Below are 15,844 nucleotides of genomic sequence, written 5' to 3'. Positions count from 1 at the left end.
ATGTTAACGCAGAACCTGTGAAGGTATGTGTAGCGTACTTCACTTTGTCCTCTTCAGTACACTTACTTATGGCAAACACTAATTCGACCTTCTCGGTCCACCGTTTCAATCCGATCGGTCCTTCGGTTCCATCAAATTCCAAAGGTTTGCAGGCAGTGAATTCTTTGTAGGTGCATCCTACACGATTTCCTGTACTGCCAGATCCAAGGTTATTGTTGGTATGTAGCGCAGCCTGTACTGCGGCTATGTTTGAAGCTAGAAAAGTACGGAATTCCTCTTCATTCATATTCACGGTGTGTCGAGTAGTCGGTGCCATTTCCTTCAAAATAGTCAAATGGAACAAGTTAATCATACAGAATATTAAGAGTAGTTAATAGTATTTCGTAGCATAATATGAACTCATTTATAAAAGCTTTTTCTTCATATTAGCGTTTTATAAGTTTAAATTCGGGTAGTACCTACCCGTTAAGTTCATACTTAGTAGCTAATATACAATTCAACTACTACAATTCTATATGAAAAACTGATTGTAATAATATTTCGCGTTCAAACTTTTATACAATATTTTACAAACTTACAATACCGCTTATTTTACATAAAGCATGAAATATAGCACACAATAACTTTGATACAAGATAGTTGTGAAGATAATTCTAGCTAGTACACAAGTCGTTCAGCAAAGGCAATAAAGACACGTAATTCATACGTCCAGAAACAAGTCATGCATTCTGGTTTTACTAGGACTACTTCCCATCCTTGGTCTTGTGGAACATAACCGTTATGGCCGTTGATAAGACAGCGTGTTGTAACGTCGTCAAAGGGACGAGGGTTACGTAATGACCAACAGTCTTGTAATAACCTAAAAACCTCATTTCTTACCCCAATTACCGACTCCGTCACTTGTGGGACCGTTTTGTTTAATAGTTGTAGCCCGATGTTCCTGTTCTCACTTTGGTGAGAAGCGAACATTACTAACCCGTAAGCATAACATGCTTCTTTATGTTGCATGTTAGCCGCTTTTTCTAAATCACGAAGTCCTATATTCGGATATACTGAGTCAAAATAATTTCTTAACCCGTTGCGTAAAATAGCATTTGGGTTCCCCGCAATATATGCGTCAAAGTAAACACATCGTAACTTATGGATTTCCCAATGTGATATCCCCCATCTTTCGAACGAAAGCCTTTTATAAACCAAGGCATTCCTGGAACGTTCTTCGAATGTCTTACAAACTGATCTCGCCTTAAATAGTTGTGCCGAGGAATTCTGACCGACTCTAGACAAGATTTCATCACTCATGTCTCCGGGTAGGTCTCTTAAAATATTGGGTTGTCTATCCATTTTGTGTTTTTATACTGTAAAATAGACAAGAGTTAGATTCATAAAAAAAATACTTATTAATATAAGCAATTTTTACATATATCATAAAGCATAAGCACACTATATTACATATATTACACCACACGAATACAACTATCTTATTCCGACTCGCTCGTTTCTTCTTGTTCGGTTTTGGTTCGTTTTGCCAAGTTTCTAGGGATATATGATGTTCCCCTAATACGAGCCGTCGTTGTCCACATTGGTTTAGAAAAACCTAGTGGTTTAGAGGTTCCCGGGTCATTGTTACAACTTAAGGACTTCGGGGGTTGACGATACATATAAAGTTCATCGGGGTTGGAATTAGATTTCTCTATTTTTATGCCCTTTCCCTTATTATTTTCTTTTGCCTTTTTAAATTCAGTTGGAGTAATTTCTATAACATCATCGGAATTCTCGTCGGAATCCGATTCATCGGAGAATTGGTAATCCTCCCAATATTTTGCTTCCTTGGCGGGAACACCATTGACCATAATTAACCTTGGTCGGTTGGTTGAGGATTCACTTTTACTTAACCGTTTTATTATTTCCCCCACCGGTTCTATTTCTTCTTCCGGTTCCGATTCTTCTTCCGGTTCCTCTTCGGGAACTTGTGAATCAGTCCACGAATCATTCCAATTTACATTTGACTCTTCATTATTATTAGGTGAGTCAATGGGACTTGTTCTAGAGGTAGACATCTATCACATAATATCAAACACGTTAAGAGATTAATATATCACATAATATTCATATGTTAAAAATATATAGTTTCCAACAAAAATGTTAAGAAATCATTTTTAAAGAAAACACAGTCGAAGTCCAGACTCACTAATGCATCCTAACAAACTCGATAAGACACACTAATGCAAATTTTCTGGTTCTCTAAGACCAACGCTCTGATACTAACTGAAATGTCCCGTTCTTATTGATTAAAAACGTTCCATATTAATTGATTTCGTTGCGAGGTTTTGACCTCTATATGAGACGTTTTTCAAAGACTGCATTCATTTTTAAAACAAACCATAACCTTTATTTCATAAATAAAGGTTTAAAAAGCTTTACGAAGATTATCAAATAATGATAATCTAAAATATCCTGTTTACACACGACCATTACATAATGGTTTACAATACAAATATTTTACATCGAAATTAGTTTCTTGAATGCAGTTTTTACACAATATCATACAAACATGGACTCCAAATCTTGTCCTTATTTTAGTATGCAATAGCGGAAGCTCTTATTATTCATCTGAGAATAAACATGCTTTAAACGTCAACAAAAATGTTGGTGAGTTATAGGTTTAACCTATATGCATCAAATCGTAACAATAGACCACAAGATTTCATATTTCAATACACATCCCATACATAGAGATAAAAATCATTCATATGGTGAACACCTGGTAACCGAGATTAACAAGATGCATATATATAAGAATATCCCCATCATTCCGGGACACCCTTCGGATATGATATAAATTTCGAAGTACTAAAGCATCCGGTACTTTGGATGGGGTTTGTTAGGCCCAATAGATCTATCTTTAGGATTCGCGTCAATTAGGGTGTCTGTTCCCTAATTCTTAGATTACCAGACTTAATAAAAAGGGGCATATTCGATTTCGATAATTCAACCATACAATGTAGTTTCACGTACTTGTGTCTATTTTGTAAATCATTTATAAAACCTGCATTTATTCTCATCCCAAAAATATTAGATTTTAAAAGTGGGACTATAACTCACTTTCACAGATTTTTACTTCGTCGGGAAGTAAGACTTGGCCACTGGTTGATTCACGAACCTATAACAATGTATACATATATATCAAAGTATGTTTAAAATATATTTACAATACTTTTAATATATTTTGATGTTTTAAGTTTATTAAGTCAGCTGTCCTCGTTAGTAACCTACAACTAGTTGTCCACAGTTAGATGTACAGAAATAAATCGATAAATATTATCTTGAATCAATCTACGACCCATTGTATACGTATCTCAATATTGATCACAACTCAAACTATATATATTTTGGAATCAACCTCAACCCTGTATAGCTTACTCCAACATTCACATATAGAGTGTCTATGGTTGTTCCGAAATATATATAGATGTGTCGACATGATAGGTCGAAACATTGTATACGTGTCTATGGTATCTCAAGATTACATAATATATAATACAAGTTGATTAAGTTATGGTTGGAATAGATTTGTTACCAATTTTTACGTAGCTAAAATGAGAAAAATTATCCAATCTTGTTTTACCCATAACTTCTTCATTTTAAATCCGTTTTGAGTGAATCAAATTGCTATGGTTTCATATTGAACTCTATTTTATGAATCTAAACAGAAAAAGTATAGGTTTATAGTCGGAAAAATAAGTTACAAGTCGTTTTTGTAAAGGTAGTCATTTCAGTCGAAAGAACGACGTCTAGATGACCATTTTAGAAAACATTCTTCCACTTTGAGTTTAACCATAATTTTTGGATATAGTTTCATGTTCGTAATAAAAATTATTTTCTCAGAATAACAACTTTTAAATCAAAGTTTATCATAGTTTTTAATTAACTAACCCAAAACAGCCCGCGGTGTTACTACGACGGCGTAAATCCGATTTTACGGTGTTTTTCGTGTTTCCAGGTTTTAAATCATTAAGTTAGCATATCATATAGATATAGAACATGTGTGTAGTTAATTTTAAAAGTCAAGTTAGAAGGATTAACTTTTGTTTGCGAACAAGTTTAGAATTAACTAAACTATGTTATAGTGATTACGAGTTTAAACCTTCGAATAAGATAATTTTATATATATGAATCGAATGATGTTATGAACATTATTACTACCTCAAGTTTAGTAGGTAAACCTACTGGAAGTGACAAGAAATGATCTAGCTTCAAAGGATCTTGGATGGCTTGAAAGTTCTTGAAGTAGGATCGTGACACAAAAACAAGTTCAAGTAAGATTTTTACTCGAATTAAGATAGTTTATAGTTATAGAAATTGAATCAAAGTTTGAATATGAATATTACCTTGAATAATAAAGATAACCTACTGTATATAACAAAGGTTTCTTGATCTTAGATGATTACTTGGAATGGATTAGAAAGCTTGGAAGTAAATTAGTAAACTTAAAGGGATTTTTGAAGTGTTCTTGAAGTGTTCTTCCTATGATGATTATAGCTTGATTCTTGAAGTGATTTTTGATGAAGATGATGATTAACTACTGGAAAAATACGTTCATAATAGTGTGTGTGTGTGTTGAGAGAGAATTAGAAAGAGAATTGGAAGTGAAATGGAGTGAATGATGAGTGGTAATTGGTGAGTGGTGAGTGGGGTTAAAAGGATTTCTAGTTAGTTGACTAGCTCATGGTAGAAGTTAAAATTGATTAGTCATACATGACATAATCAAGAGTGGGATCCCATGCTAGTTCCTATTGGTATATACTCATAGTAAGTACGTTTTGAAGCTGTGTATAATACGGGTAAGAATACGACTAGAATTCTTGATGAAAGAAAAGAATGGAAAAGTAACTGTAACCATTTTCGTTAAGTATGAGTGTTTTGATATATGTCTTGAAGTCTTCCAAAAGTATTTTAATACATCTAAATACACTACATGTATATACATTTTAACTGAGTCGTTAAGTCATCGTTAGTCGTTACATGTAAGTGTTGTTTTGAAACCTTTAAGTTAACGATCTCAATTAATGTTGTTAACCCATTGTTTATTATATCTAATGAGATGTTAAATTATTATATTATCATGATATTATGATATATTAATATATCTTAATATGATATATATACATTTAAATGTCGTTACAACGATAATCGTTACATATATGTCTCGTTTCGAAATCCTTAAGTTAGTAGTCTTGTTTATATGTATATAACTCATTGTTAATATACTTATGGAGATACTTACTTATCATAATCTCATGTTAACCATATGTATATCCATATATATATCGTCATGTCATTTTTACAAGTTTTAACGTTCGTGAATCGCCGGTCAACTTGGGTGGTCAATTGTCTATATGAAACATATTTCAATTAATCAAGTCTTAACAAGTTTGATTGCTTAACATGTTGGAAACATTTAATCATGTAAATATCAATCTCAATTAATATATATAAACATGGAAAAGTTCGGGTCACTACAGTACCTACCCGTTAAATAAATTTCGTCCCGAAATTTTAAGCTGTTGAAGGTGTTGACGAATCTTCTGGAAATAGATGCGGGTATTTCTTCTTCATCTGATCTTCACTCTCCCAGGTGAACTTGGGTCCTCTACGAGCATTCCATCGAACCTTAACAATTGGTATCTCGTTTTGCTTAAGTCTTTTAACCTCACGATCCATTATTTCGACGGGTTCTTCGATGAATTGGAGTTTTTCGTTGATTTGGATTTCATCTAACGGAATAGTGAGATCTTCTTTAGCAAAACATTTTTTAAAATTCGAGACGTGGAAAGTGTTATGTACAGCCGCGAGTTGTTGAGGTAACTCAAGTCGGTAAGCTACTGGTCCGACACGATCAATAATCTTGAATGGTCCAATATACCTTGGATTTAATTTCCCTCGTTTACCAAATCGAACAACGCCTTTCCAAGGTGCAACTTTAAGCATGACCATCTCTCCAATTTCAAATTCTATATCTTTTCTTTTAATGTCAGCGTAGCTCTTTTGTCGACTTTGGGCGGTTTTCAACCGTTGTTGAATTTGGATGATCTTCTCGGTAGTTTCTTGTATAATATCCGGACCCGTAATCTGTCTATCCCCCACTTCATTCCAATAAATCGGAGACCTGCACTTTCTACCATAAAGTGCTTCAAACGGCGCCATCTCAATGCTTGAATGGTAGCTGTTGTTGTAGGAAAATTCTGCTAATGGTAGATGTCGATCCCAACTATTTTCGAAATCAATAACACATGCTCGTGGCATGTCTTCAAGCGTTTGTATCGTCCTTTCACTCTGCCCATCAGTTTGTGTATGATAGGCAGTACTCATGTCTAGACGAGTTCCTAATGCTTGCTGTAATGTCTGCCAGAATCTTGAAATAAATCTGCCATCCCTATCAGAGATAATAGAGATTGGTATTCCATGTCTGGAGACGACTTCCTTCAAATACAGTCGTGCTAACTTCTCCATCTTGTCATCTTCTCTTATTGGCAGGAAATGTGCTGATTTGGTGAGACGATCAACTATTACCCAAACTCTATCTCAATCGAAGGGCTGACTAAAACACAAGTTTATCCCTAGAGACCAACAACAAATGCGATTGTTGAGTCAAATTTATTTGGTTCTACTTTTGCTAACATAAAATGTTACCTTGTTACAGATGATTAACTTGCAGAGGGCAAAGAAGCTGATGCGATTGAAACGTCTACCTCTGCTTATATTGGTACTGGTGCAACTGCTACTGCTGATGAAGAGATAGCTATTGTTGGTGATGTAGTCATTCCTGATATTGTTAAGGATTTTGATGACCAAACTACTGCTGGTGATGTATTTAATTCTAGTGATATGGTCATTGATCCCATCTATTTTGGTGGTAATCTATATGTCGGTGCTCCTATTCATAGGCACTCTATTTCTCGATATGCTGTTGGTAATGTTATTGTTTTTGATGTGGTACCAGATGTTGGTTCTAAGGGTGACTCTATGGGTGCTGATAATCAACCTATTGTTGATGATGATCTTGATACTGTTGATATGGTGTTTGATACCATTCCTCCTAATGAAGCTTGTAATATGGTTATTTCTTATCTGGCTCCAGATGCTGGTACCCATGGTGATAGTGTGGATGCTGGTAGCAATAAAGCTGATACGGTTAATGTTGAATCTGCTAAGGGTGTTGATACTGATCACATGCCCATAGTTGTTGATCCAGATGAGGTTTTTCCAAAGTTTTTCTACAAGGGGCTAACCATTGCTCCACAAATTGCCATACTTGTTGATCAACTGGCTATTGATCCCCAGAGTGCACTAGTTGAAGCCATCAAACTATCCGAAGAGGAGTTGATAGAGTTGCTTCAACAATTAGATGAACCATCTCGAGATGAGGTGTTTGATAGGCTGGCCACTCTTGAAAATGTAAATGAGCAGCCATACTATGATTATTTTGGCGTCCCTGCTGCTCCTTCTCCATGGCATGGTCACTGAAAGCCTCTTAAGTTTCAGCTTGATCCCAATACTGGTAAGGTCACTATTCATGATGTTCCTGATTTGCCAGTACCTTCTGATTCATCGGCTTCTTCCTCATCATCTTCTGATGGTGATGCTGATCAAGGTACTAGTAAGGATGAGATAGTGGCTTCTAATGATTCTACTGGTTCTAAAGACAAACCAGTGGATCTCCTTGATGATGTTGACTCACTTGACAAGGATAATAGTGGTTCTAAGCCTTCGGGCGAAGGTAAAAATGATGGTGATAATGGTGATGAGTCTGATAATGATAATGACCTTCTACCTCCACCACCCCACAATGCTATTCCAGTTCAAGCTTCTTCTCCTCCACTGCCACCCAACAATTTGGATGTTGCAGAAATAAAAGGGTTGTCTACCCTTGCTTTATACAGTGTTGTTGCCAAAATCACACCATCTGTGCAACAAACCATTGAAGAGACTGTTGTCCATTCTGTAGGTAAAGCTATCCAACTTGCTGATCAAGCCACCACTTCTGCTATTGAGGGAAGACTGCATCAGATCACTGCCTTTACTGACCTTGCAGTTGCTGATATCCAACGCCATCATGAACAAAAAGATGCCATTAATAAATGCATTCTTTCTCATGAAGAATACCTTGCTCATCTCAATAAACTACAAGAGGAGTTAGATCTAGAAAGGGAAAGGGTGTACTGTCTGACTGAGGATTATCAACGTCCAATGGCTAATATTGTACCAGTGGCAGAGTACCTTTATCTTATTGAGACTTTACACCGCATGGCTGAACTTCGGTTCGATGTTCGTGCAAATGTTGATAAAATTGCCATGGTTGTGTCCAAGAATGACGTTCGTACTGCTAATCTCTGCCTGAAAAACTATGGTGCTGATCCAGGAGCTCACCTCTCTCCAGCTGATGCTGATTGGAATCACTTTGCCTGGTCTAACCCAAAAAGTGACAGTGATTGTGAAATTATTATTCCCCCAGGCTCCACTTCAACCCCTGCTGATGACAAAAAGGGGGAGAAGAAAGATAAGAAATATAAGAAAAGAAAACCATCTGAGGGGGAGCATGAGCATGAAAAGGCTCTTAAGCAGCAAATGAGAGATGGTGATGGTGATGATCAAGGTAATATTGTCCCTAAGCCCAGCAACGCTCATACTAAGGCAAGTGTAAAAGGTGCTAATACTGGTGATTCTCAAACCAGTATGCCTGATACATCTGCTGATGATATTGGTTTTGGCAGTAAGCCCAGATATGCTATTATAGGTGCTGAGCTGGCTGAATCTTTTGTTGTCTCTCAAACTATTAAAAAGAAGTTAAAATGGAAATTGGAAAGACATCGGAAGAGACTGTAGGAAATCAATGATGCCTTCAATTCAAGGTTTGAGGCTTGTGCTGTCAAGAAGAAGAAGAAAGTAAATTATCGTATAAGTCTCACTGGTGAACCACTAGGAAATTCACAACCAGCTTCTTAGTCACAGGTAGCACTGGAAAGATAAGCGAAAAAGAGAAGTAAAATTCATGGTGAAATATGACAAGAAAAGGGCAAAATTGTATGATGAAAGAGCTGGAAGAATAAGAAACATCACTGCTAAAGAACTTCAAGAGTACATACAGTCTGATAGATCCAGAAAATAAAAATCAGCTGTATTTATGCAGTGGTCAGCTTCTGGGATGAAAACCAGCAAATCAGCTCAACCAACAATTCCAACACAGCAAGCAGCTACAGCAGAACCAGTAGAGGTTGTTCAACCTTCTGCTGGTAATGACGATGTACCAGTAGAGACAAATTAGTCTGCTTCTGAGGGGGAGCAGCATATTTCAACTCCCCTCTTGGTCACACAAGAACCAGTGCTAACACAAGAACCATCACCTAAACCCATGCCAATTGATAAAAAAGGGCAAAATCGACTCCTAAGTATAACCATCATCTAAGAAAAGAGCCCCTATTTTAGGCAGGTGATGAAAGCACTAGGCCAAGTGTTCAACCAGCTGATATGACTAAGTCAGCTGGTACTGAAGACACAACAAGGAGTGCTGTGAATGAAGACCCAGCCAGTAGTGTGTTGATAGGTGAACGAAGTGTTGAAGACCTAGCAAAGGAGGATGAGCTGGGTGTTAATACTGAAGAGGTGACTGCTGCTGATGATTCAATTATCTGTACTGATGGTGATTCCACTTATACTCTCTTACCTCTACCATCAGTCTTCCTTGCCACTTTTGACAGGACACTGGGTGATAAACATACTACTTAGAAAGATGAAACAGTTGTACAAAGAATGCCTTCTCCTCGATAGTTGAACCATGATGAAAGATAGGCTACAAATTACTGTTGATGAATGGCTAAGTAGAGTAGAAGCCAGAAAATCTTAGCACAGATGACAAATCAGAATGATGTATCATCCTCTTGATCAGAAGTTCTACATTGAAGCTTTAGACTTCAACATAGACATTACACAGTATATGAAAGCCAGTGAACTGAGGTTCCATACTGATGAGGAGAAAGCACTGTTTTATGAAGCAGCACAACTGGATATGGATCTTGAACAGTACTACAATCTGATGAGTACTAATGATGGTAGGCAACTTATCAACACAGCACGTTCCCTCAACATCACCATGAAAGAATACATCATGAGTGTTCAATTGGAACAATAAGCAAGGAACGATGTTGAGTATGCTGAAAGAATGAGGCTCAGGGAACAGGAGGAAAGAATGGTTGATGATAACATCAAGCTGAGAAATCACTTAAATTAGCAAAAGCCTTTGCTAAAGTACAGGATAAGGTATTGGACAAAATTGAAGCTGCTGAAAAGGCACCCAAGGTTGGCCCAAAAATGGCTGCCTGTGCACAAGCCTTGACTAAAAAAGCTCTTAGAAGAAAATATGTTGATGTAATGACACGGAGAGAAAATGCTGGTAAAATCATCAAGTGTCATAGAGGATCTAAGAGAACTTTCAGCATCACCAGAGATAATAGAGTTCATGAGCAAGTAGATATGAGAGATCTAAGATTATTTGGTTTCACAAAATGGATGGAAATGTTGCAGTATTTCATTGACAAAGGAGAAAGTCAGCTTAAGGACATGTTGATTCCTGAACTGCAAGAGTGAACTGGGGATAGTAGGTCCTAAATCATTCATGAAACTACAGAGAAAATTGTTCAAATTCAATAGAGGTTGAAAACAGCTCGAAGCCATCAAAAGAGCTATGCTGACGTCTGAAGACGACCTCTAGAATTTCAGATTGGTGACAGGGTCATGCTAAAGGTATCACCCTGGAAGGGTGTGGTACGTTTCAAAAAGCGAGGAAAACTAAGTCCAAGATATGTTAGACCATTCGAGATAACTGAAACGGTTGGACCCGTAGGTTACCGACTGAAGCTACCGCAAGAGCTCAGCGAAATTCATGAAATGTTTCTTGTGTCAAACCTGAAGAAATACTTAGTCGGCAAAAACTTGGTAATTCCTTTAGAGGATATTCGCATCAAAAGTATACTTCATTTTATGGAAGAATCTGTTGAGATCATGGACCGTGAAGTCAAACGTTTAAAGCAGAGTAACATACCCATCCTTAAGGTTCGGTGGAACACCCGTAGAGGACCAGAGGTCACGTGGGAATGTGAAGACCAGATGAAACAAAAGTATCCGCAACTATTTCCTAAAGAAACGATTTTAACGGACGTGCACTAAAATTTTGGGACAAAATTTTCATTAACGGGTAGGTAATGTAACAACCCTACTTTTTCTTTTACTTGCATTAACTATCTGCTAGTTAATCTTAACAATGATTACTTGAATTTTATGTGTTTAGCTTAATAAATGCATACTTAATCCTTTGAGAGATTACTATAATTAATATGATTAGATAAAATTGAATAGCTTATTTCATATATTGAAATACAAAGAAAATGATACGGTTTTGATAACTGCAAAAGATGTTTTTCGGGATAACGAAACACTCGGATTATTTATTATAATTAATTTAATAATTATTAACTTAGAAAAATATAATTAATTTATTAATAGTTTTAATAATTTAAACTTTGTGGATTTGTTTAAACGTCCGGTTAACGTTACTAGAATTCGATTTCGATTAACGGTAACTAGAAACGAGCCACACTTTATGAACTAGTAAACAAAACGAGCCCAGGACTCACCGCATTGGTCCATTCGTCCGAATCACCCACATCCCACCCTTTTATGATTCAATTTGGGCTCTTAATGTTACTAGTGGTCATATTAAACTCACTTAGGCCCTAAGCTAATTGATTGAAAGATCACTGCATGCAATTTTATTCCTCTAAACCTAATTCAGTTGACAGTTTCTCCCTCTCCTCTCCTCTCCTCTCCATCGACAACACACACATACACACATATCATCATCAATTTTTGAGAATTAGCTTGTGCTTCTTAGATCAAACTTGCTCATTGCATCTTCCTCTACACATAGACATAATCAATTTGATTATTTGAGGTATAAATCATGCAACCCTAATTCTTAAAGTTTATATTTTTGATGATTACATATGTATTTAGTGTCTATTGCTCTAGTCCATGTGTGTATGCTTGATTATATTCGTTAAATTGCTCGATTGGTATGTTTATGTATAATCCTGATTTTGAAACATGCCCTAACAGAAACTTAGACTTATAATTTTTAAAATATTATTTCACGTTTGAAATGATCTCGAAAAACTATAGATTTTAGGCCCAAGAATCTCCTTTTTCGATTAACGGTTTGCAAGATATGACTAGTTAAAGTTTTCAGTTTGTGTTTTGTGTAAAGCTGATTTTTGAACGAATTTCTTTGTGTTACTGTATATGAAATGCTCAATAACATATAGCTATTTAAATATCACACAAGTTAGGCTAATATATCACATGAATTGGATTCTTAAAACTCGTTTTATACTCATTTGATTATTCGTGACAACGTTTGTTGATTGTAAATTAAAATAAACTTGTATGGCTTTTTGCTTTGATTTCTGGAACATATACAAATGATATTTTAAAATATGGGATTATTACTTGACTTCATATAGATATTTTATCCTAAATGTTCCTAGATGTTGAGATATATGCATTCGAAAATGACCACCAGAATGGGACCGAATCCGTCTCGAGTGCACATAAAATGGCATAACATGAAATGTGTGTTGTTTTGAGCCATGGCTTCTAATATTTTAGTAATTCATATTAATAACCAAATTAATTTTGTATGACAACATGTAAAACTTTATGCATTGTGTTCTATATGGGTCGTAAAATGATATGTCTAGAATCTGTCGAAATCAAAACACCAGACTTTCGGTGCAAAACCGTACGAATTGGCTTAACCAATAGCTTAGCCCATTTTACTAGTGAAACTTTGGGATGTTTGTGATCACCTCCCACTGGTCTTTTGTGCTTTTAATTTTTCTAGAATAAATGGTTAATGCTTCAAATATGGTGCACGAGCAGAAACTGTTGTATACAAATTGAACTATATATACAATTCTATAAACGATATGACATGGTGGCTTACATTTTTGAAAAGGTAATTGAATGAACTCAATACACCAAGTTCCTCATTTCCAAGTTGTACACATTTTGACTTATGTGCAATTATTTGAGCACCATTGACATGAAACTGTATGGCAATTGTATTAGAAACACTGTAACGATAATTTGAGGCCTGAAAATTGTATATTAGGTTTGACTCCATGACTTTTATAACATGACCTACTGATGTGTTTGACCTCGGTTGACCATCATTGACCAACTTTGACTTTTGTTGACTTGCATGAACTTTGTTGACTATGTGTTGACTTTTACTACATAATCGAGTCGATCTGAGCAATAGGACAACTAATACTATGAATCAACTACTATTTAGAATAGACTTATATGACAACCTATATATGTAATTAGGTTAGTTTACACGGTTGTAACCGTACTCTTTACCTGTGATTTCTGCACTACTTACTGAGCACTCAATGTGAGTCTACAGTCCCATACAAACTTTTCTTTTTGGGATAAGATAACATGCTATTTTAAACTGCTTTACGAATTAAACACGAGTACTAAACTGATATACATATGAGTATGATCAAAAATCCCTTAGCTTGAATATCTTAATCATTTACGTAAGCTCGAATCCTAGGGACGGATTTGTTAGGTTTGACAGCCTCGCTGCTACATAATGTGGTGCTTATTACTTCGTAAATATGTACACATAATCAAGTGTATACTATGATGAGGTAAAGGAAATCGTGTAGTCATAGACTATTTGTGGTGTTAAAGCTTTATATTCAAGTACTCATTAGATTGTATATACTCTTGCAATATTTTGTACGAAATCTAGTGGTCTAATACTTACTACTAGATACTTAAACCTTCACTCAACATTATTTGTTCACCCGTTTTGCATATTTTATCTCAGGTCCATATACGTATAGCTTTCGCTGTAACTAGAGGTGCATGGCATATGTTTGGAGCTCTTCATGCTTTTATAAAGACTCTACTATTACTATTCACATTTGAAACTCTTTATTTCATTAAACACTGTTACTTATTACCAATCCATTTGGTATTTTATTACTTGTGTAGACTTATGTTTTAAGTCAAACTTTTATTAAATAAATGCGAATACTTTGGAAAACGTCTCATTTAGAGGGTGTAACTGTTACTGTGGGACCCGATGATTAACTCACCGTCAAATGGAATTTGGCGGGTGTTATAAATTCCTAATAAATAAAGAAATATGCATATATATTGAAGCGACCCGTCCTAATCCACCTGGACGAAGTCTTCAACATTTGGTCCCATTGCGAGGTATTGACCTAAATATGCCATGAACGACTCCATGTAATATCTTTAAAATGAGCAAATGCACAGCGAAGGATTTCTTTCATACCTGAGAATAAACATGCTTAAAAGTGTCAACCAAAAGGTTGGTGAGTTCATAGGTTTATCATAAACATTGATTTCAATAATTTTAATAGACCACAAGATTTCATTAATTCATAAACATCATACAGGCATTTCACAATCCGTATAAAAATCATTCATATGGTGAACACCTGGTAACCGACCTTACAAGATGCATATAGAATATCCCCATCATTCCGGGACTCTCATCGGATATGATAAAGCGAAGTACTAAAGCATCCGTAACCCGGATGGGGCTTGTTGGGCCCAATAGATCTATCTTTAGGATTTGCATCAATTAGGGGTCATTTCCCTAATTCTTAGGCTACCAAGCTAAAAAGGGGCGATATTCGGTTTAATAATCCAACCATAGAATGTAGTTTTGAGTACTTGTGTCTATTTCGTCAAATATTTATAAAAGCAGCGCATTTATTCTCAGTCCCAAAAATATATATTGCAAAAGCATTTAAAAAGGGAGCAAATGAAACTCATGATACGATATTTTGTAGTAAAAATATGCATACGACTGAACTGAACAATGCGGGGTTGGCCTCGGATTCACGAACCTATATCATTTATATATATATTAACACATATAATTGTAATCGAACAATTTTATATATAATTAGTGATATAAATATTATCTTAATAAATTATGTGTTTCATTAATAACTTAATATTTATTTTATATACTTTATATAAAGAAAATTTTTAATATAGTTTTATTAAGTATATTTTTATATGATTAACTCTTATTGTAATAATAATAATAATAATATTAATAGTAATATTGGTAGTAATAATAATATAGTTGTAATAATAATAATAATGATACTAGTAGTAAAAATAATAATGATAATAATAATATAGTTGTAATAATAATAATAATGATACTAGTAGTAAAAATAATAGTGATAATAATAATATAGTTGTAATAATAATGATACTAGTCGTAAAAATGATAAAAATAATAATAATAATAATAATAATAATAATAATAATAATAATAATAATAATAATAATAATAATAATAATAATAATAATAATAATAATAATAATAATAATAATAATAATAATAATAATAATAATATAGTTTTAATGATAGCAAAATGATAATTTTTGTAAAAATAATAATATTGATAATAACTTTTAATAATAACAATACTAATAATGATAATTATACTTATGTTAATAATGATAATAATACTAATATTAATGATAATAATAATGTTAATTCTAATACTAATGTTAGTAATCATAATAACAATAATTTTATTAATCATTTTAAAACTAATGTCAATAACAAGAATTGAGAGTTCACGCGTTGCTGCTCTAAGGTTTATGCGAATTTAACGCTAGCTATCGATTTACATATCACATTTTACCTGATGATTTTTGGGGCATG

The 15,844-nt window shown here is 34.7% G+C and overlaps 1 protein-coding gene across 1 annotated transcript; it reads left to right on the top strand.

The window, feature by feature from the left end:
* Positions 1-10,788: 10,788 nt before the first annotated feature.
* LOC139868508 (uncharacterized) lies at positions 10,789-11,220 on the top strand. Its single transcript, XM_071856846.1, has one exon. The coding sequence runs from the start codon at positions 10,789-10,791 to the stop codon at positions 11,218-11,220; it is 432 nt and encodes a 143-aa protein (XP_071712947.1).
* The last annotated feature ends 4,624 nt before the right edge of the window (positions 11,221-15,844 follow it).

This window comes from Rutidosis leptorrhynchoides, chromosome 9 (genome assembly GCF_046630445.1).
Source record: "Rutidosis leptorrhynchoides isolate AG116_Rl617_1_P2 chromosome 9, CSIRO_AGI_Rlap_v1, whole genome shotgun sequence".
NCBI classification, from domain to species: domain Eukaryota; kingdom Viridiplantae; phylum Streptophyta; class Magnoliopsida; order Asterales; family Asteraceae; genus Rutidosis; species Rutidosis leptorrhynchoides.
This window is presented reverse-complemented; position numbering and strand designations above follow the sequence as displayed.